Source organism: Syzygium oleosum, unplaced genomic scaffold (genome assembly GCF_021117445.2).
Source record: "Syzygium oleosum isolate NSW1041296 unplaced genomic scaffold, Sole_v2.1 Sole_v2.06, whole genome shotgun sequence".
In the NCBI taxonomy this organism is placed as follows: domain Eukaryota; kingdom Viridiplantae; phylum Streptophyta; class Magnoliopsida; order Myrtales; family Myrtaceae; genus Syzygium; species Syzygium oleosum.
In genome coordinates, this window is record NW_026607490.1 from 357,259 (window position 1) to 381,333 (window position 24,075).

The window sequence follows — 24,075 nt, forward strand, 5'->3', positions numbered from 1 at the left end:
TGGATCAAATTTTTTCCCATTTCACATGCTTTTTCTAATATTAAGCTAAGGTACCTGCTTATGGTTTCCCTATAACGTTGAAAGCGCTCTCGACTTAATTTGTTACTTAGACCATATCCTAAAATGTGAAGAATTATTCCAATCATTTCTGTAACATCAATATTCCTAGTTCTTTGAAGACCATAGCGTGTTACTAAGTCATACATTATATTATTAAATACAATCTTATCCATTCTAAACATTTAATAGCACCATATCGGATTTGCATCTTCATTCATCAGTTTTTCTAATCATGCATTTCCTATATCTGATGATGTCATACATGGTTATTTGAAATTGTATGTTGCTTGATAAGCCATTGCAGATTGAGCGACTCCCACAAGTTACCAATATTTCTCTTCCTCATTTTTATGGTTTTCCCTTTCAAGATAACTGGTCAAAGTAACAAAATATAGAGTTACAGTAAGAAAAGTGATAAATAATCTAGATCATATATATGCAAACTTCACCCAATCAAAAGAACACCAAATAAAACCAGGTTTCACATTAGAACATAAATAGAAATAGAGTTCACGAGTAATGCAAACAAAGTGCAAATCACCAAATGGAAATATGTCTCACATTACAACAATGTAGCATATGAAAGAGTTCAAATAAGTAACTAACATCCTAGCAATGACTATTATGCTCTTCCAGCTTAAACTTGAGCCACTCGACATTTTCTTTATCTCCATCCAAGTTCATGAAAATTTGCCTAATGTCTTTCTTTTCAGCAAAATGTGTGAGTACAAAAAAGTATAACTTTTGGTCTTGCTTATCTCAAGTATGGCTTTCAATGGTTGCATAATTTTCTTGTAAGGATCAAACTCCCTTGCAAAAGATGCTGCATTACTCCTACTTTCCACAATTGAACAAAGTCTGTCAATTTACAATGCTATCTTAGCAGGTTTAGTCAAATTTTTTTTTCTTTCTTTCCTTGAGCTTGCCACAATTGAACTCTACGCTGCTCTTTTATGGCTCTTACTTTGACTTGGTTGAATAATTTTTTCATCTACATTACACTCTAAAGTATCATCAGTAGATCTCGCACAATCACCAATATCAACTTGTGTGGCCTTAATATCCTCATTATTGAATAGATCTTGTGCAGGATTCCATATGATACTTCCAATAGAAGCTGTTCCCCGGAATATTCTATCCAACAAAACTTCAACCTTCGGATGTATGCCTTCCGTTCGAAAAACTTTAAGCTTAGGATTTGCTTGTTATAATAGAATATTTCATGAGTTATATCTTAAAAGATGAACTTAGAAAAAATTAGCAAAAGAAGAGATAAACACCACTTAATTTTTCTCTTCCACCATTCAGTACTCGCATAAATGATTTTCTTCCTTGGATCTCATCCTAATCCTATTTCCTTTTGAACCAATTGCTTCCATATTTTACATTGTTCCTTAAGATTATCCCACCTACTCTTCATTTGATTTTTATCATACTTTTTGCTCCTCAGCTCCTCAAACTTATTAATTATGACTGTCCATCCATCCCTTTTGTTGCTTGCTAGATAATTGCCTTTTTCAATTTGTTCAATGCACAATTGACAAAAAGTTTCTACATCGTCTAGGCTCCAATATGCCTTTTCCTTTGATGAACTTACCATCTTCCAATAGAATAACCATGAACACATTTGAAAAATGCAAACAAAAGAGATTAACTATGACCCAATTCTGTAAACATGAATGAACACATGTGTATGTAGATTTTGACTGAACATTAAAGATAGAACATAAAGCTACAACACAATGCGACGTCCAACAAAATCATTGTGGAGTGTTCATAAAGGTAGCCTCAGGTCAGATATGGTTGTGGGCAATTAATTGGGAGAGAGACCTATTATGTTTATAAAAAGGTTCTTACCAAGAAGTATCTACACCAATTAATTGTTCCAAGGCCCTAAATAGAAAACCTCTATTAGCCCATCGATTGTCATATATAGCAAATATATTATTCATAAGCAAGTTGTGCTTAACATTCGGATTTTTCAAGAGTAGAGAGGAATAATTATAGCCGTTGTATGGAAATGGAAAATCAATGGCTTGCTATACTGCTAAAGGGGAATGAATTACTAAAGAATTACATGCTTATGGCTGCGTAACCTTTTCTGTTGCTGTCTCTTTGGCGTTCTAGGAATTAAACAAAGTCGTCAAAACAAAGTAAAACTAGAGCAGCTAATCTAAGATAGCTGCTATTATGGATTACACGAAACATATGCATCCAAGGCAGAGAAAAATATGATATTTTTATTTCTCCATTCAGCGAAGACAATCCCAAATTTTACAAGGTCACCAATAACGTCATTGAACAGAATCCCCCAATCTACTTCTAGATACCTTACACTCGTCCATCTCCATAAAAAACTTTGTATGACTCGAGTAGTGACTCAATCAACCACATCATTGAAAGTAGCGTTCATGAAATCACCATGCACTCAACAATCACAACTAGAAAAAACACAATGAGAAGGAAAGTAAAAGAACCTGGATTTAAGGTGAGACGAGCAACTGGGTTCTGAGCGAAGAGAGAGGTAAGCGACTCAGTTCTGAGCAAAGAGAGAGGCCACCAAGAGAGATACGAACACGAGAGAAGCAAACGGTGAAGAGAGAGGCGACGAGAAAGGCGAGCGACTCGAAGAGGAGCAAAACTAGAGAGAGGCAAATTCAGAGAAGAGCGAGACTGGCTGCTTCATCTAGGTTTTCTAATTAAAAGATTAAAGTTGGAATTTCATAAAGTCTGTGAGGGCAATAAAGGCAATGAAAAAACATTTCATTATTTCCCTAATAGCATGTCAAGAATGCTGAAATGCCCAAGGCAGCCTCCTACCTGCCTTTGGCTTTTAGCCTTCCAAAGGCCAACTTTCTCTTAACGAGGTTTGCAAAAAAAATTTCCCAAACATCCAATTTTGGCTCAAGGGGCTTTGGATACCCAAAGTGCCTTGGGAAAGCCCTTCCTAAACGTAGCCTTAGTCGAAATGTCTCGGACCTTATTAATCCATACTTATATTGCTTCCTTCATATCGGGTTGATACTCTTCTCATTATTCTTTATACTATTAATCGGCTTGCCACTCCTATCTTCTACAATATTTCTCATTTCCACTGTTTATTTTGATTCCAATTTGATTACTCATTCCTTTGAATTTTTGGGTGTACCTATTATTATTTTCTTCCGTCTCGTGTCTCCCATACATTGGCACATCATTATATGCCATGTGTATTTCTCGGGTACACGTCAAATCACAAAGGGTATTGTTGTCTTGATCGATCAAGTGATCGTGTTTTTATTAGTCGTCATGCTCGGTTTAATGAATAGAATATTCCCTTTTCACAAAATCCTTGAGATATTGGTCCCTTAACCCATGGTTCTGAATTAGACCCTTCGCCTTTTGTTTCCTCCAATCAGTCCATTTTTCCTTCCACCTACTTTGTCCCTCTCTCCTCTTATTCGACTCAACCTCCTAACCCGCCTCTGTCTTCCTCTTGGTCCACCTAACCTGCTTTCATTCATTCTTCCCTTCACCGGCCCTCCCTCCGACCTTACTAACTGTGTCCCAACTTGACTTCTGTCCTGACCAAATTCCTTCCATAATAGATCCGCAAATTCTCTCTATATATCTGTCCAGCTCCCTTACTTCCATTTCTTCTCTACCCACTCATCCTTCATAGACTCGTGACAAATTTAGAATTTCTAAACCCAGAAAATTTTTTAATCTCTCTCTCTCTCTTTTCACAAAGGAGATATCGATCTGCTACTCTAAGGTCATTTTTGATCTACGTTGGAAAGTGGCCATGGCGGATGAGTTTAAAGCTTCAGTCACTAATCACAAATGGGATCTTGCACCACCTAATCCTTTTAAGAATATAGTCAGTTGTAAATAGGTTTTTAAGGTCAAGGAAAAATCCTATGGAACTATCAAACACTTCGAAGCTCACCTCGTTGCACAGGGATTTAAGCAGTAGGCCAGATTGGATTATGACAAGATCTTTAGCCCAATTATTAAACTCACTACAATTCGGGTTATTCTCTCTATTGCAATTTCTTCCAGATTGATCATACATCAACTGGATGTTAAAAATGTCTTCTTGCACGACATCCTCCATGAGGAAGTTCACATATGCCAACCTCCTAATTTCTCTCATTCAGAGTTCCCAAATCACGTGTCATCTCTAAAAAGCCATCTATGGTCTAAAATAGGCTCTATGTGCATGGTTTCATCGCTTCGACAACTTCTTGGGGCCGTCTATATTTACTACTATATGTTGATGATATTTTTTGTCACTAGTGATACTCTTCATTTATTAGGGTCATTGTCACGCCACGAACCCGAACGAGCGCGCGATCATCCCTTTGTGGTCGTAATGTACGCGACATCCCAGGACTTGTCGCCGACCCAATCAAAACACTAACGAGCAACGCATGCGGAAGCAACCTCGAACTCTCCAAACAACATATAAACAACGGGATAGTAGAGAGACAAAGAATACACATTAACAAGACACTTTTATAAACATAACATCGATTACAACACATACATTTGCAAGCCATCTACGAGGCCACTATCTACGAACCACGCACAACAACAAGGAATCGGGTGGTTGGTAAGCTTAACTCCTCTACCAAAAGGGGCACTCAAAAGATGAGCTAACTCGACCTATCCTCAATCCCCGTAGTATTCTGGCAGCGTCTCCGGATCAATCACGGTCGCGGGTCTGAAATGATTTGGTTATACAACCATGAGAACACTTCTCAATAAGCAACTACCTAAGCCTCGCTTAGGCCAAAGCGTACTTCCGAACAATTCTAAACATGCGATTCAAACAATCGACGTGCCATAAACAATCACAGTCGTCCTTACCTCGCCTTGGCACATACACAAGCCCTGCACATTAGAATATCGCCATAACACGGCCAATTGCTCATCAAGCTTGTACAATGCAATTCAAGGCGTAATCATGCATAACACGGTTAATAACCCAGACGTGCTCAACATTAAATTCAATCATGGCATTCTCCAATGCATAGCACACGTTTATAAATGTCCAGATTATTAACGACCCCTCGGGCCACCGAACTCCCGCGGTCTTCCGGCGTAACCGGCATCGTCCCGCTACGTCGGCGACGGCAACGTTGGGGATCGAACACCCCCCGGCAAGCCGGGTACCCAACGGCATTCCACTTAGGAGCATCGATCCGGCCTCCACCGCGATCGGCATCGTCTGGGATCGAACACCCCCCGGCAAGCCGGGTACCAGACGGCAACGTTGGGGATCGAACACCCCCCGGCAAGCCGGGTACCCAACGGCATCGTCTAGAACTCCCGCCTAGACGGAACGTGTCGTGACCATGCACACACCTCAGCAATCATTATCAATTCTTATCTTTGTAAATTAGCCCAATGTCAACTAAATCCGTCAAACGCCACGATAACATCGAATAGTCCCCGAGAGAGAGAAAACCGGAATTGCACACATTCGGGCTATTCTGGGCAGTTTGCGCAACAACCGAAATCTCTTTGAAATAAATAGTAATTCAACTCTAAAAATTCTGAAATTTGTATATGTTATACAAAACATCTTGATGAACATTTTTCATGAAGAACACAAAATCCATTTCTGTCTAGAACCACCTCTTTTTGTCATCCAAAATCGGACATAAAACATTTCATTCGGACTGGCCATCCGGCTTCCAAAATGCATTTCAAGTAGTAACCAAATCTCCTTAGAACGATTTGAAATTTTTATATGTCATAGCCAAAAATGTCTCCAACAAGTTTTGTGAAGGAAGTATTTTGAAACTAGGTCTAGAAAAATTTATAAAAATTCGAACAGACCCGAAGGTCGGAGGAACAGTATTTCCGGCAGACTTATTTCGGTCAAAAGATGGACTTACGAATGGAACTAAATGATCTCCAAAAATTCCAGATTTAATATATGACAAACTTCAAGATGTTATGAACAACTTTCATGAAGAACACTTCCTCAAATTAGGCCCACACAAGTTACAGTAAAAATAACAAAATCCAGCGATACAGCAGCAACCTTACCGAAAATTAACCAACAAGCAAACCAAGCACAACCAGCCACTAAACCAACTATCCACGGTCCTTAAACCATCTCTAACATGTCCATTAGTCACCCCTTAGCCTAGTCAAGGGTTAGGAAGCCACTTACTAGGAATCCTAAGCAAGCAAACCAAGAAGAAGAGGCAAGAGCAACTCCGGCGGTGAGCCGAGCTCACGCAGCCGGACGGGCGAGCGCCTGGCACTCACGGTGGCTGAGGGTGGCTGAGCAAGGGAGCTGGTCGGTCGGTGAGCGGCAGCAAGAAAAAGCAAGAAGCAAAGAAGCAAAATGAAGAAGCAAACAGCAGCAACAGAAGTGAAGAAGAAGCAGCGAGAGAAGAAGAAGAAGCGGCAGCAAAAATGATGGACAGAAGCAGCACGTGAAGCAGCATGGGGCAGCATGGGTCAATGGTCAGCAAAGCCCACGTGAAGGTGCAGCAAGAAGTCAGCAGCAAGTCAGCAGAAACAGAGGCAGAAACAATCAGCAAGTGCAGAAATGGCATGAGCAGTAGAAGTAATCATGCAGAGGAAGAAGCAGCACGTGAGGGTCAGCAAGCGTGGGGTGTTCGGCGGGAAAGGAGGAGAGGAGAGAGAGAGAGAGAGAGAGGGAGAGAGAGAGAGTCAACGGCAATTATCGCGATCCGACGATCCACGTTCGAACCCGAAAACGATCTGACGGCTCACTAAAAATTCTAATTATAAACTAAGGAAAAACCAACGGATACTAAATAAAATAAACCTAGAGGGAGGTTTACCGGTCAAAATCCACACCCGGTCCAAATTTTCACTTTCCTACTAATCTAGGCAAACTCGAGGCTGGCCACAATAATATCGACACCGTCCAATTTAATTCGTCACGAAACTCCAAAAATTCGACACCAAAGTTCGAGCTCTAAATAACGGCCTAATTTGATCGAATGCGATTATAGCGAAATCTCAATTTAAAAACGATAACCGAGAGTGATCAGTTCCCGGGCGAGATTTTACTATAAGCACACTGACGAATTACACGTTTTATAAATTCCAAAAATTGGTCGAAATTCGGAATGTCACAGTCATTAATCACTCAATTCTCACAAGAATTTGCTATCAGGGATATGGATCCACTTCACTATTGTCTTGGCATTAAGGCTCATCATCACTATGGCGATACACTTATATCTCAAGTCGAGTATGTTGATGGCCTTTTACGCTAGTTTGACATCATTAAAGTTAAGCCTGTGTATACTCCTTTGGCCTCAAAGACTTTGTTGTTTGGTAACGATGATGAGCTTCTCGCTTCTCCAACGCTATATCGACAAATGGATGGTGCCCTACAGTATGTGTCCTTGACTAGACTCGATATTAGTTTTGCTGTGAACTTGGTTAGTCAATTCAAGTATCCACCCAAATTACCTTATCTCTAGGCTGTTAAGCGTATATATAGGTATTTAGTTGGCACATCCACCTATATATTGCTCATCGAGCAGTGTTCTCCCACTTCATTGACTTCTTATGTGGATGCAGACTAGGCTGGATGCTTCGATACTCGACAATCCATGTCGGGTTTTTTTGTTTTTCTGAGCACCAATATTGTTTCATGTAGTGCCAAGAAGCAGCACACTGTAGCCCGTTTTAGTATAGATACTGAGTATCGTGTTGTTGCTGACTGTGTCGCTCATACTATTTAGATTCGTCATTTACTTTGTGAGCTCGGGGTCCTTGTTTTTTATCCTCTCACCCTTTATTGTGACAACATCTTTGCCGCTTATCTTGCTCTCAACCTCATGTTTCCTGCTCGCATCAAACACATCAATCTTCACTTTGTTTGAGAGAGGTTGCTTCCAGCGATTTACGAGTTCGTTATGTGCCTACGACAAATCAGCTGGTAGACATCTTTGCCAAGGGACTATCTAATCGACGACACACGCTATTGAGATTCAATTTTAGTTGTTACATTTACTTCGGATTGAGAGGGAGTGTTAATATATAACTTATGCACATTATGGGATCTTTATGTAATTATGTTTATATATGTACCCTTATCATAATTAATCGCTTTCATAAATACATACCATACAACCCTAATTGGGGTTAAGCGATCGCAAACACTCTAAAGTCATTGTTTCTGCCTCCTTCGTTGTTCTCTATGTCTCTTTCGCTATTCACTGTGACTATAAACTTCCACAATAATTACTTTGTATCGTGCATTAATTCATCTAGTCATATGGCATTCGATTCATTTTGTCTCCTGCCGCTCATATGGACAGCCAGTTAATTGCTACAAGCAAAAACTATCCATATTAAGGATGATAGACGTGCGACGTGTGAAAACCTAAATTCAATATTTATTCAAGAACAATTGTTTAAAGTTTCTATCGAGAACTTTATCCATCGAATCGCATCGATTCCACGTTGCCTCATTTAACTTGAAGACGTCATGTTCCTTTATATATCCGGTCACCGGTCGAGCAATCTGATTATGTTGATAGATAGACTCAGGCAATGGGTCCGATTCCCTACCTCTTTTAATGTGAATTTTTAGGCTATGAATGGGCGTGGGCACCACATTAAGCCCGACGTTCAAGCTTGATTCAATACATCCACTTCCCTTCTCTCTCATCTGATTCGCACCTAAGTAGCAGTAGTGTTTCATTGAACCGGGTCCATTTAACGGTCCATCGATGATTGAACCGCGGTAAACGCCGGTTCAGTTGAACCGCTCTGGCGATAAAACAGGGTGCACGTGCTTCCCCCTTCGTCTTCCTTGTAGTCGTAGGTTCAGCTTCAAGAGAGTACGAGCGTCATCGTCGAGGTACAGAGGAAAAAACAAAGCCCTAATTGCCTGCGCTCTTCTGCATTTTCTTGCCTGAATTGGTTCTTGGCTTTAGCTTTCTCTTTCGATTGATTGGTTTTTATGTCTCAGCGGCCTGTAGTTTCGCCGGATTGAGCTCTCAAATGTCGGGATTTGTGCTTTGGCATGTCTGGTGGTTGTGCTGAGCTGGGCGGAGTGTCTTAGGTTCTGGTTTTACTGCCCAAAGATTTTCGCGGCGTTGCATGAAGGAATGTTGCCTTGAGACATTTGTTTCAAGTGAAAAGTTTTCATTTTTTGCTTTGTCGGGATTGAAGTGTGGCGTGGTGTATGAAGCTGGAGTTTTCATGGCGTTGCCCAGGAAAGGTAAAGCATATCTTTCGACTTTAGTCCAATTGTTTATGGAATGATTATGAATTTGCGGTGTTGAAGGAAGGACTGGCATGTTGAGTTTTCATTGCAAGTGTTATGAACTGAAGCAGGAAAATTGGATGACCCCATTTTGCAGTGAATGTTGACCTGCTGATTCTTTTGCTAAATGGGTTGTATCTTCAGTTTGCTTTCGTGTTTCTTGACTCTTTTTTTCCCCTTTCTATCTCAGTTTTGCTGAAGAAGGTGAGCAAGTTTGAGTCCAAAGAGCTGGAGAAGTATAAAATCGATCCGTTACATCTTCCAGATTTTGATAAGCTCCTTGACGATGTTTACATGGCACGGCGCCCTACACCGACTGAGTGTTTCAATAGAACAGATTTAATTCGCGTCTTCAATGCTATAGCGAAGGAGATATATGGTAAATTCTCTCCCGATTGGATGTGAATATGCATGAATTTAAAATTTAGATATTTAATTGTTGAATATCTTTTGAAGCATACCTTCTCTTCTTATTCTTCTTTCCTACTACAAAAATGTGGTTTCTTTAATTATTTGCTGATTCGAGGATGAAGGATGAATTGACTCTTGTTGCTGCATTGTTGTTTATACGTCAAATTGATGAATTTTATATCAACGCAAGAGAATGCGCTAATTTGTGCACTTGTGCAATAGGGAATAATCTGTTTTACGATGTATAATTGTTTCAGGAAACTCAAGTGAATGCCCCACTGTGGTGGGATTTGGCTCGTTTGTGATGGATATGTATAACACAGGAAGCGATCTTGACTTGTCCATCAACTTTGGAAATCCTTCTGTTCAGTTTCCTCGGGAAAAGAAGATACAAACTCTTAGAAAGTTTGCTAAAAAGTTCTATTCTCTTCAAAGTATTCTCGCTAGCGTCCCTACTTCTTCATTCTTAAAGTTGTTGCTGTAGTTGTAATTCTAATCTTCAAGGTATCTTTGCTGTTAGTTTCTACCTTTGATTGGATGGAATTCACAGTTAGATATCCAAAATAAAAAGTGCCATTATTTAAACTTATGGTTCAAATAAAAAGTACTAGTGTTCTAAAAGCAAATTATTACCAATAGAAAATGCTGGACAACATCACCTTTCTAATAAGAGAGAACGCTGTTTGTCATTGTCATTATTTGTTCGAGATGAGATACTGTATGTGTTTTGAAGGCTTGAGATCTTTGCCTTTTTATCTTATTTTGCTAGGGAGTAGTAGATACTCTGTATTAAATTTGATGATGTTGTCCAATGCAATTATAATTTGGGAAATTTTGTTGAAATTATCATTGATGGTGACTTTATATGGTATTTAAATGTTGCAGGGAAGGGGCATGTTACCAGCATCCAGACTATCATGAGTGCGAGGGTGCCAATTGTGAAAGTTATTGATTATGGGACAAGAATAGAATGTGATCTTTCAGTTGAGAATTGGGATGGCATTCTGAAGTCGCAGCTTGTCCATGTTATTTCTGCAATTGATGACAGGTTTCAGAAGCTAAGTTTTCTGGTAATATGTTAAACTTGTCATTTTGGAATTTCGGTTTGATTTTTCAGTAAAAACGACCTATAATAGGCTTCTAATTTCACCTTAGTGTCCTTTCTGGCAATCAAGTATGTCTGTGCTCTGTTTGTGTTCCTTACCATTGTTATTGTGTAGAAAAATTGAACCACTTGCTTTCCACTCTCTTTTCCAATTTCTCTTTAAATTTTCAAGTGCTACCTTCACAATCGTTGACCTTGATTATGCTAGTAAAGAATGGAAACTCATTGTGATTTCCCAGAAATCTGAGCATGAGAATATCTTAGAGCCTGTTTTCTCTGGATGGTAGCCTTTTGTGCTCTACTTCTACTTTTCACTTCTGTCTTTTCCTTCGACGTTCTTTTGTAGCATATAAAGCTAGTCAAAAGCCAAAATGTAAAAGCCAGAGGCAGAGAGATACTTCCCTTGAGCTTTGCATTTTTGTGGCTTTAGTGGGAAAATAAGAACGATGCCATCCATAATTGTCCTTTTGAAGTAAGTGATTATGACATATTTTTGTCTATGCTTTTACCGTTTCTTAAGAAAAACCACGTAACGAAATTCTTAGTAGTTGTAATCTCAAACACTTCATTGAATATAAAAGTGATAGTTAAAGCTAAAAGTCAAAAGTGAAAAAGTCACAGTAAAAAGAAAAAATAAGAGCGAAAAGCCAAAAGGTTACAAAGCCAAAAAATTAAGCCATCTCAAACCAGCTCTTAGATTGACAATGAGACTTGGAAGTGTCACTGAAATGTGTTGCTGTTTCATTTTATTCCTTGGGCTGTGGAGAATATGATTGATATTGCAGTTGTGTAACAAAATGATAGAATGGATGTCTTATCTTCTGACCGAAAATATTCACTCTCTGTTTCTGTAATGTTTTGAAATTTGGGAGGATAAAAACAAATTAAACCATGTAAGGATAAATTCAATTGTGTTTCCAGTGTTCTGGGGTTTAAAAATTGGGAAGAACTCTTTTCTACATCTGTGATTTCAATGGGTGCTTATGGATGCTGACAACTATTATCATAGTATTTGCTGTATTCTCATACCTTTTCTTTATTAATGATTGATTTGCTACTGTTTGGTGGATTTCATTTATACTTTTCTGATGTTTACTTCTGCATTTATTGGCAAAAATAAGTGATGAATTAGATCTCTTTCCTGTAATGCAGATGAAATCTTGGGCTAAAGCAAATGGTATTAACAGTTCCAAGGATCGAACTCTAAATTCTCTGTCCATAATATCATTAGTTGCCTTTCACTTGCAGGTAAAACTTGGGTTGTATGCTGAAACAAGTTTCTATATGTTAATTACTCTTAATTCCAGTGTTATGTTTCAGCTACCGTTAATCCATAAAACGTTTTAGACCTATGCAAAGAATGTATTTCAAAGATTTTAGGACGGTCTTTGAATGTTGGACTTTATTATTTTTTTTCAGCCAAATATTTATGTAATATTTTTGTCATGCAGACTCGCCAACCTCCTATATTACCTCCATTTTCTGTGCTCTTTAAAGGTAGCAATTTCTCACAGGTCATTAAAAAGCAATAGTGTGTATGACACATGATACTTAATGTCTATGTAATAGTATACAAATATGCTACTTATTTAGCGATGGACTTTTCTTTTTAACACCTGCGAAAGCCCTTAACTTGAAGAACTTTAAAGCACCTTGTATGTATTAGATAGTACCTTACAGCCAGGTGTCTTCAATTGTAAAACCTTTAATTACATAATTAAACGGACCTAAGCAGCATAGTCTATTAAGCGTTGAGCATCCAGTTTCAATGTCAGTACCACATTGAAGTCTCTTTGGGTTCTTGCAGACGGAACTGATCCTGCAAATGTGAGGAAGAATGTTGATTCTTTTCTGAACTATGGAAAAGCAAATGAAGAATCATTGGCTCTACTCTTCGTGGCCCTCCTGATAAAGGTAATTTGATCTGTTACCTGCCAGCTGCTGGTTTAAAGCCCCTAAACTTGACCTTTTAAGTGCATTGCTACCAATTATCATTTAATGACAATTGTAGTAGCTTGTGGTGGTATTTTTTATTTTTTGGGTAAGTCCAGATTTGATTCTCTAACTTTTTCCATGTCTTCAATTTGGATATCCAACTTATGAGGATGAAGAAATTAATGATACGGGTTTAAAATGATGAAGTGACATCACCGATGTGGCAAATGTTGACACATGGCATTGGTGTGGTGCCTAGTTGGCACTCATTAGCGAACCACAAGAAAATAATAAAAAGTAGAAAGTGTGGAGAGAGAGAGAGAGAGTGATGGTCACGACAACCCCTGACGAGGGCTGGTGAACCTTGTACAGACTCAGATTATCATCTCTATGACAGGCAAGGATCTCCGGTGACCTGTCTCTCTCTCTCTCTCTGCTTATTTCTTGTGGCTTCTTGAACTAGGCAGCACATGTGTGTCACATGTCAAAGTTTGCGACATTAGTAATGTCACCTCAGCATTTTGTTGTGTCAGTAAAGGCACATGATGAAATGACTCGATTTCACAGAAAGTAGAAAACGAGCTTGAAAAAATGTACAAGTTGGAGAAACAAATCTGGACTTCAACTCTATTTTTCCGTTGCAGCTAGCTTCAGTGGAGAAACTTTGGCAGAAAGGCCTTTGTGCCAGCGTGTTTGAAGGATCGTGGATCTCAAAAACATGGGATTCTCGTTGTGGCCCGATAAGTGTATTCCAACTTTCTTGAACTTATTAAATTGACATTTGTAGGCGTGCCTATCTATAGATGTTTCTTAATAGTTCTTTTATAGGTCGAGGATTTCACAGAAAGGTCTGAAAATGTTTCAAGGGCAGTAGGAGTGGAAGAAGTCAAGAAAATTTATGACTGCATCCATCGTTCAATTATTGGCCTCCTTTTCTTTTTGGATGGGAAGATGCCAGCGGCGGAGCTAAAAGAATTATTATTTGGTTCAGTTGATGTGCCTACTCTAAAGAGTGCAGATAAAAATGAAGCCACAACATCGAATTCTCCAACTGTCCATTACCCTGATCAAATTAAGAAGATGCGATTTAGTCGTAATTCTGAGGAAACACGTGTTAAGAATCAACAACAAGGACAACAAACGACCCGAGAATGGGATGCTTGGCATTGTATGAACAACCGAAGAACGCAAGTTAATGGTTGGGGATGGAGTGGACCGGTGAATGGCCAGAGTTTGCAAAATGTGGCACCTCAGCCAGTTTCTGATCAACATCCGGTTGATTCAAATTGGGATAGTAAGATCACTCCTTGCATTTCTCCTCCCGTGCTGCACCCTGCAGCAGTTGCGGAGCGGTGTAATCGAGCATTACCACAACCTGTTGTTTCTACTTATAATTCCCTCAGTTATGATGCATCTCGAGCTCAACCACATTCTTCCAATGTCTTGCCTTGGCCGAGCACAGGTACTCTGCACTCGGGCCAGCCACAACCTATACGCAGGTAGCATCATGTGCTGCTTCACACCCATTTCAGGTGATTGTAAGTCTAGCTTGCTCTGTTGAGTATGTTGTATCCTGTCAAATTGCTGCCATTCATTGATAGTTGGCAAGAAAGCTTTGTAAAGGCAACCTGTACAGTACAAAGTGACAATTCTGGCTAGCCTTCTTTTTCCAGCTTAACTGCTGGATAATTGAGCGGGACGATTTCATGTCACCCAGATATTTATAGGTACCTCAGGAACATCACATCATATCTTTAGTCCACCTCTCTCAATTGCCAACTGGTAAGTAATGTGAATCAGATTATCCATCACTTGATAATTGGGGTAGGTGGACCGCTTAGGGTAGTGACATGCTTTTGCTGTATATCGAATAACATTTCATAGGTTGATTTTCTTGCTTTGTATATATTGGAAGAAACGTTGTTAATAAAAGCATTTGGTTCGTCAGAAAGAAGAATTGTTGTATGTGCTCTTACTCTTGTGATCCGTCATGTACTTTTTGTGGTTATTGCTTAAGTGCAGCAAGGTATTTTGGCTGCCATTTTTTACAGTCCCGGTTGTTGGTCAGTTTGTCTTCTGAAGTTTGAATTTTCGTTGATGGCAAAAACAATCAAGGTTAGTAGCATTATTCAGTGTGGTATGATTTTTTTGTCTATTGAATTGAATGTGTTGCGACATCCTTACTTTTTATTGTAGAACTAACTGTACTTCATGACTTATCATTCATTGCAATCTGCTTCATTTCTGCGAGAGATGTGCATACAGTAAGTTTGTTATTAAGTACTTGCCCGCGGGTGAAAAATAGACCGATTTCAAACACGCTTGAAGTTCCGCCAAAACATGTAAAGTTGGTTCTTCGTTATCACTGGAGTTTGCATTCGAATATTTGATGGGAATGTTAAACTGTAGTTGTTTTTTTCGATTCGATCAAATACCGATAATCATTTCTCGCTAAACCTTAGCTGAAGTAGATCTTTAATGTCTATCTTTCGCCGGATTACTTTTCGTGACAACCATTTCGTTTTTTCATTTCTTGAAGAAACGGGGGTCTGGCGTTACACTAGTAGTCAATCGGTTCCTTCATTTAGACCTTGCGACTTTCCCAATTTCTGCGGATTAGCGTGGGGTTGGTAGTGGGTCGAGGCCACCGCCAGCCCCATTTCATTGCCGATCAAAAATCTCTCTCTCTCTCTTTGCTAACACAACATGAATAAGGCGCTCCCCTCGGTGCTATATGTCAAAATAGACATGATTCGGTCATCAAGTTTGTGCCATTGAGTCATAAAACCCTTGATCATCTGTAAAGTCAATCGAAGGAGGCATGTACAGGAGGCATAACAATCCAAACTTGGCAATGGCAATTGGCATGCACTTGTAGCTACTTGAAATACGTATTCTGCCTACTGGGACAATCATCTGGAGAGAAGAAGATAAGCAATGCATCCTGGAAAGGAGAACAACTACGGAAACATGTCTGGACTTGCTCTTTTCATTTTGGGTTCTAAGAACTTTGTAAGAGCGACATGTAAAATCCCACATCCAGTAATTAACTCTAATCCTCAAGTTTGAACTCGTGAACAAACAAGTAGAGAATGCTGTGAATTAAAATGGTGGGACTAATGTCTTTGAACTACGAACCAATCAAGAGAGCAAGAACGAATGAGCCAGGTTTGACCCATCCCTGAGCTCTGCCGATCTCAAGAAGGGGAAGCACTGGATCTGAAACATGGCTGGACGACTTGGACCTTGAGCTTTGAATAGCACTGGCTTTGATGGAGAGAAATTTTCCCCCCTCTTTCTCTGGTTTACACGTGCTTTCAATCAATTTCCTCTGGCCCCGACCCATGCATGCATAGGTCAGCTTCAACAACAGTGTTGCATCGTTACAGTATTCATGTGGTGGGCCTGGGAATGAGAGGACATTTAATTCCCATTGGCGTAGATGCTTTCAAGTGTTATGGACACTTGGATTGTTGTTATGCGTTGCATCTTCTACCAATGCGTCCTCTACTGCATTTTTGGAGCAAAACATCTTGAATTTGTGTATCTGAAGTCGACTGCTAATTCTCAAGACCGGACATCTTTGGCTGCACCCTTGGAGAATCGCTTCTATTCGTTTCGTTTTCTTTCCAGTTATTCGACTTGTTTAGAGATATGGGTTGCGCGCACCGTGAAGTCAACTCGAGATAGGTTGAGTTTTCAAAACGGAGTAGTCCTCTAATATGTTATTAGAGTACCGATCAAGATTGCTCTCATAATGGGTATTCCGTATGTTTTTGTCTTACATGCCTCGCGGTGCGATTAGGTCGAAAAGATATATTTCACATTTAATGCCAAGCTCTACACACGGGGGAGAGTGTTAAGTGATATGCTCAGTATACCCGTGATCTTGTGAGACTACTTCCGTAAGTATTTGTCTAGAAGACGGAGCTCAATGAAATCAAGATCAGGGTAGGACTTAAAATTTCTAGCGTTTGAGCTGGATTGAAACAACATAAATTGAGCGAGCGAATTAACTCATTTCACTTACTATATATTGCATAAGGGTGTAGGGAACTGAATTAATCATTAGTTTTTTTTTTTAAATTAACTTGAATCATCTGGTAATGAGTTTAGATACCTTTGATCTCTAAACAAGACTTGGTTTTTGAAGATTGCCCAAGATGGATGTCTCCCATATGGTGTATTGATACGAAACAGATTATGAGTGTGGGGGCTATGCATGAACGTCAATCGAAGAAGTTATTGGGACATGGCAATGAGAGAATCCTCACAAAATGTGGTGGAGCCCTGTTCCTATTGCCAGCTTTTTGGACCTACCATGAATCATTCGACCATCTTATTAGGTAATGGACGATTGAGATCACTTGAATACATATATAATACAATAAAAATTAGAATGTTCCATACCACTCTCCATATAGCTTAATGAAGTCATGAAAACATATGCTTTAATTTTTCCAAGGTGTTTCGAGATCCCATATACATACACAACACCCCCACAACCGCAATGCTAAAAGTTGCATTTCGAAAGCAACTACCCCGACCACATTTCGAGTCGACGCACCTTTCAAGCGTCTCCCACATAAGAAAAAGCACGTAGTCATGGTCTAATATAGATGTCCACAGTCAATGCCAGTAGCCAAATGACGAACACCGTATCATCTTCTGACGACAAAAGTAACAGATGTAGTAATATCACGTCCGACCGCTATTTGTCCCCGCTTCAACTATCACAGTACTCATGCGTAGGTAAATTTATCAAATGCACTTAAAACCATAAGCACACAATTTACAAAAGCCCTAATCACCAACCGCTTGTGCAGGCCCCGTCAATTCCTTTGAGTTTCATTCTTGTGAACGTACTCCCCAGGCGAGATACTTAACGCGTTAGCTTCAGCACTACACGAGGTCGATACGCACAACGTCTAGTATCCATCGTTTACAACTAGGACTACTGGGGTATTTAATCCCATTCGCTTCCCTAGCGACACCACCCACATAATTTAAAGAACCTAATGGACCATGAGTCATATATTCCGCGGAACGCCGTTCTTACCAAGGCTATATGTCTTTTTTCAGCCTGCTCAAGTTCAGTCCATTTGGAGCTCCCGGAGGTTCTAACCAGGGAGGAAGACCTTTTCAACCTCCCACGGTAAAAAACAAAAAAAGAAACACATCGAAACAGGCCCCGAGAAATCCGCAATATATCGCGCTCCCCCTCCTTTCTCTCACCAAACTCCACATCATTACGGGATAATTGCAAAAGCTCCCTCTCAGACCAGCGGGGGCCCCACGCCGGACTGGCCGGGCCCACCTGCGCTCCCAGCTCAGCAACGCACGTGCGCCTGTCCCCCCCACCATCTCGCCACCGCTCGCTCGTACGCCCTAAATTTAATGCGATCACGTGGCCGCGGGAGGGCGGGGCGCGGTACGACCCGAGGCCCGCGGAATCCGAGCCGTCCGTTGCGGTTTGACCCCCCCCCCCCCCCCCCCGCGCGGCCCCTCGACATGTCCACGTCACCGGGGCTGGCCGATCCTCGTTAATCGGGGCGGGTCTCGGTTCCCGGTCCTGCGCTCCCGCTGACACCGACACGTCCTGTTCCGAGGCTGGTGGGGGTGTGGGGGGGGGGGGGGGGGGGGAGGGCTCCGGCCGTCGGATCGGCGAGGTGGACGGCGGAGATGCTGCGGGGGATCGCCTTGAAACGCCGTCTTTGGCATGACGTGTTTCGCGGAAGCCACTGTTCGGAGTCGCACGAAAAATGCTATAAATGGACGGTGGGGATGGGGTCCTAGACAGAGAAGTTTCGATGCATCCCCGTCTTTATTTCGATTCTATTTATATGGAGTTAAGAAGTGGGGTGGTCCTAGACAAAATCGTTTCTTCTTTGGCCGGTTAAAATCAAAGGTAAGTCTACAGTTAAGAAGTGGCACTATGTTAATTTCAGCTTTTATGATGGCGAGATGCTTAGAAGAACCAACAATTGAAGTATCTTCCGGACTACTCTATCAAATCGATCCTTTTGAAAGTAATTCCTTAACATCATATTTTTTCTTTCAAAAAAAAAAAAAGTTGGTGGTGGGTTAGAAGACGTACCGTGCTACTAGACCAACACAATCTTAGTAAATATTATACGAGGTCATCGAATGCCCTAGATTAGCTTGCACGTGATTGTGCTAGCCATTAACAGCTTTCAGCACTACATTTACACCTATTGAACTTCAATCTAACATATATAATAATGTATCGTAGATCCCACAGTGTCTTACTTCGTTCATTCAAACAACCATACACACGATGAGAAAAGTTAATATTCTTGTAAACAAATGTTAAAATTTCGCTATTTGGTCAATCTTTATCGAACCTTCCAAAAGATTGATTAGGTTTTGGGAGTGGTATCAGTACGCGAACAAGATTTTTTAAGTGTTTTCTTAGACAGTTTCGGTACTTTGATTAGCTCTGATTAACGTTGTTGGTGTTTTCTCTCCTCATATATAGCTGTAGATATATCATAGGTACTAGGTAGTGTCAAATACAACATGCATTTTGTTTATGTATAATTCTTTATTCCGTATTCCCATTTGCCTATCCTCGAATGTATTCTTTTCCACTTTCCTTTTCTTATATTTCGAACAATGAAACCTTCAATATTGGGAATCGGTACTTTTCTTCTTTCTCCATTTTCTGATTAACAGTATCAACTATGTAGGTCAATCGTGGAAATAATTACTGTTTGTGTGTGAAGAAAGTAACATTAGCATGGTTACTAAACTTGAAGGCCATCTACATATCTCATCTTCACTGGACACAAAAATTCATGGCTAGTCTTAGTGACGATAATCAACCAAAAACCTCTACTCCCCTATCTACTCCAGGAAAGAGCAACAGGGATTCTCTATAAAAAAGAAAAAAATGTACCTGTATTTTTGTCATCGGAATGTCTGTCAAGAAATTAACTCAAAGAAGAGTCGTGGGCCGTGGCGACAATAAACGAGCAGCCAGAGAAACCACCTGTCGTCATTTTCATGGCAAATTCCTCTATCAGAATATCTATTTGGTTTAGCAATTTCGAGCGAAAGGAAGGAAGAAAAATATAATGGTCTATCAAATATTTTGGAAATTAAACTCAGTGGGGGACCGTGCGTTGGTATTGGACCGTACAGGGGGACTTAGAAAGTAGGGCCTGGCAAAGGCTAAAAATAATAAGGTAATGATGAAAGAATCGCATTGAAGAAGGTCTTGTCTTGTGTCAAGTGTAAAAAAAAAAAAAAAAAAAAAACTGCAAGATTTTTCGAAAGCAGAATGCTGAATTTGTCTTGCTATGCGTGGAGGGGTTTCTGACCGGTGGGATTGCAATGAAAAGCATACAATATGTGCAACCACGACTGGTGGCAGCAGGTAACAGGTTGGGTTGCTGACCGGCAGCAATAGGTATTTTCATGGGCCAGAGAAGACAAGGGAAGAGGAGGAAGAAATTAGTAAACTTGAATAAATGGGTGTGACTGACTGACTGACCCCATTACCTAGGAAATGAAAGACGAGATGGTGAAGGCTATCAGGTTGATGGTGGGGTTGGGTTAGGGTTTTAGGGTTTGTCTTAGCCTTTAACAAATTGCCTTTTCTAATAAGCTAATTTAGCAACTTCTCTTTATAAAGAGATCCCCCCCCCCGCACACCCATTTGTGTCTCATGGTCATTATGCGTGCTCTCTCTCTCTCTCTCTCTCTCTCTCTCTCTCTCTCTCTCTCATATGAGCATGAGAGCTGTGGCTTGCTAGGGTTTCACAGAGAAGAATTGAATTGGCTTTTGTGGGGAATGTTGGCTGGCTCGAGGCTTTCATACATGCTAACCTAAGGGAAAGGGGAAAACAAAGAGTATGTAAGGCTTCGGACCAGGCTTCATTCCCCTCAAAAACTCATGGTGAACCAGGTGGTGATGATGGTGGTGGTGAGTTTTCTTTTGTGAGGTTTGGCTTGTATATTTTAATTTTTCTTGTGAGATCTCATGGAGGGAGGTCCAGACAACCCTAAACTTCTCTCTCTCTCTCTCTCAAGATGAGGGGGCTGGATCTGCATGGTGAGAGATTTCATGTGGGTATAGTTTATTTTGTTAATTTTCTTATGTGTAAGTTATCCGTTGACCATCAACTAAAAACTGTGTACCAGTTCCACTTCAAGTCCAAGATGTATATAGTTTAAGTTAATTAGGGTTGATTATTCGTTTTTTGACCTACTTGTTAAGGTTCATATTCATTAATTGATGTCTTTTCATGTTTGGCTAAATGAAATAATTTCTCGTCTCCCTTTGTTTGGAAGGCTCTGCTTTATCTCTGGATTTATGGGTGCAACCTCCCAACATTTGGACTGCAAAATTATGCATTAGTGAGGACTTGTATTATCTAATTTTTTTGTTCCTTGCATTTATATATTCTGAGAAAATGTATTGATACAGCATCAAAACGCATCATGGGCTTAAAAAGATTTGTTTCTCTTGCAGGTTTCTATACATCTTGGTAGAGTTAAATAAATTATGAAAACCGATGGGCCCTAAAGTAGCTCATAATCCTCACGTATTTAAATCTTTTTATTAGTAAGGATTAAGCACATCGGTGCATGAAGAACATGAGATAACATTTGAGATCTCTTTAGATTTGGGGGGTAATAACCTTCCAAATAGATACCTCTTTCAGTAAGACACATGCAGGCCACTGCCAGGAACCTTCCCCTTGGCTTTTCTAATTTGTCTATTGGAGTATACATGTGAATTTGCACATATGAAAACACCATAGTTATGCTCCTGAAAAATGATCACTTTTGGTTTGTCCCACGTTGTTTGTAGCTAAGAGTTGATTAGTTAAGGAATGATACAAACATAAGATAATCCAGTTTCCTACGCTCAGGATCAATAATGTTAATGTAACTTCCAGACCGACACCATACCAGCTACTCTACAGAACCTATTGAGAAGTAAAAGGGTAAAAAATATCCCAGCCATCTTACCCTTATATAAGCCTTGTATGGCCCATAAATTCTGCTATTTCTATTTTGGGAAAAAAGTCAAGCTAAGTTAATTTGGTTTTAAATTCCGAAGATTTTGAAATAGGATTAGGTGATCAATCCTCCAGCTTGTAGCCCCCCTTTTCTCCCCTAATTAAGACAGAACCAGGCGCTGAACTCCCCTGGCCATTTTGAGCTTGCTTCGAGCTTTTCTAAAATCAATTAGATATGTTTAACCTAAGTGAAAAAGGGAAAACACTCTCAGTCTCTCTCTCTCTCTCTCAAAATCAGCAGGATGAGTGAAGATCTGTGAGCAACCTCCTGATGACATACATGACATTCTCTTGAAAGGGTAATGGCAATTCTCGATAATTTTTCTTGGTTTCGTAATTTCATTCGATTAATCTTTTGCTATTTATTGACCATTTCTTGCTTTGTATATGATTAAGGCCATCGCAGCTGGGGTTAAGCATTAATTCAAAAGTAACTTCTGAGAGTGTTGAATGAGGAGATTCCGTAGATGGGCATCAACAGCTAACGAGAAAAGAAAGACACGAAAGGAGTTTTCCCTCTTGCGCTAGGGCTAAGATAAATTATCCTCATTCATGCATGCACATGCATGACTCATCAAAACAGAGTCCCACATCACATTTACACACACGGAGACACTTGCACGATATGAGTTTAGCAATGTCATTATGGAACTTTTCAAAGCCTTTGCAAAACCAGTAACTGTTCTTGGAAAAGCTCCATCATTTATGCTGTTGATGGGCACCTCTCTCTCTCTCTCTCTCTCTCTCTCTCTCTCTCTCTAGTCACACTGTGTGTACTGTGATTGAGTACAGAGATTGGCCTTTGAAAAGCCAACATCAACAGTTGAGAGAGAGAGAGAGAGTGAGGAGTGAATTAAATGACGACTATCTGACATTTTCTTGGGAAACGAAACGGTTTCTATTGACAACTTCATGTCTTGAAGATGGAAACCACCAACTTTTTTTGTGTTGACAGCCTTCAACTGTTTTTTTTTACGGTAGAGAAGCCTTCATTTGTGTTGTTATTTCTGATCTTCTTGTACTATAGAGACACACAGATTCAAGACTTATCGATAACTACAAGCTAATCATGTTTTCTTTACAAATGAAACACATTTTCTTGGTCTAGTGAGAAAAGTAGAGAGAGAGAGAGAGAGAGAGAGAGAGCGAGTTAAAAGGGTAACTTGAGATGCACGTAGATGTGGTCTTTCTGTCTTGTTTGCTACAAACACAGGACACAGAAGATGGGGCCCATTTTTCTAAAAAACAAAAACAAAAAAATTTCATCGATCAGAGATCAAATCCAATACCTATTTTACTCTATTGATATACTGTTTATCTGTTTTTTTTTTTGGTCGAAACTGTTTATCTGTTTGAAGTCGCTTGCTTTTGTCTAACGTTCAACGTACTGTGCTCCAATTCTCTTCATGGTCCCGTCGCCATCACTGATTTATAACCCATCCAATATAATATAGCAATAGAAAGAAGCAATAAAATAAATATACATAGAGCATCTGCGCTGCATTTTAACTGTTTACCAACACTTATATAGTATTACGAAGTCTTTTATAGTTAAATATGTGATCGGGTACAGTTCAGGGGTCAACTGATGATCTGGTCATAGTGGACCGTACTGTTTCGCTCTTTCCTCTCTAGTCTCATCTGCACCACGAGCCATAGCCTAAAACCTGGAGGTCTTGTACTTGCACAGATTGTCGTGTTATGTAGGGGTAGAAAATATATATAGAATGATAGTACTAGGCATACCAGAATATATATTTTTTATATCATAGAGTAGGATGTGAGAAAAACCCTACCTTCATTTCCTCTTTTGGGTTTAACTTGCTAAGCTGATTCATTTTTTCAAATTCACATCACATGAAGTTAGTTGTCCACTCATTGTATTATTTGCAATTGACTTTTTGGCAAATGAAATGAAGTTTGCTTGTGTGGATAAATGCTGTATCTTTGAATGATAGGTGCGGGACCCTAATTTCATGTCGTGAACCAATCTCTGGTTCCATCATTAAGCCGAAAAACAAAGTACTAGCTCTCACTCCCACTCTCTCTTCTTAGTTTCCTTATTCTCTAAACTAAAAATAGTAATTAATAGAACATTGTGTTTTTGCATGTACAAATGCAGTCACAAAATTAGATCACGTCAAGTTTAGTCGTCCATAACCACAAAGGGGAAAATATCACGATTAGTCTCGGTCCATATTAGAACATGAAGTATTCCTAAGTGCTAATGGATTACGCATGAGATCCACATGATATAA

At 39.9% G+C, this 24,075-nt stretch overlaps 1 protein-coding gene, 1 long non-coding RNA gene and 1 pseudogene across 2 annotated transcripts; 2 read left to right on the top strand and 1 right to left on the bottom strand.

The window, feature by feature from the left end:
* Positions 1-669: 669 nt before the first annotated feature.
* LOC115689693 (L10-interacting MYB domain-containing protein-like) lies at positions 670-1,660 on the bottom strand (annotated as a pseudogene).
* Positions 1,661-8,892: 7,232 nt separating this feature from the next.
* On the top strand, positions 8,893-14,699 carry LOC115689692 (protein HESO1-like). Its single transcript, XM_056312581.1, has 10 exons — positions 8,893-9,111; positions 9,214-9,271; positions 9,507-9,695; positions 9,985-10,161; positions 10,613-10,797; positions 11,985-12,080; positions 12,284-12,329; positions 12,640-12,746; positions 13,412-13,513; positions 13,596-14,699. Exons 2-10 carry the CDS (start codon positions 9,253-9,255, stop codon positions 14,268-14,270), a joined length of 1,596 nt encoding a protein of 531 aa, XP_056168556.1. The 5' UTR covers positions 8,893-9,111; positions 9,214-9,252; the 3' UTR covers positions 14,271-14,699.
* A 5,761-nt stretch (positions 14,700-20,460) lies between these two features.
* Positions 20,461-23,695, top strand: LOC115689694 (uncharacterized). Its single transcript, XR_008816742.1, has 3 exons — positions 20,461-20,715; positions 21,084-21,149; positions 21,265-23,695. It is a non-coding gene; the product is annotated as an uncharacterized LOC115689694 (long non-coding RNA).
* Positions 23,696-24,075: the final 380 nt, after the last annotated feature.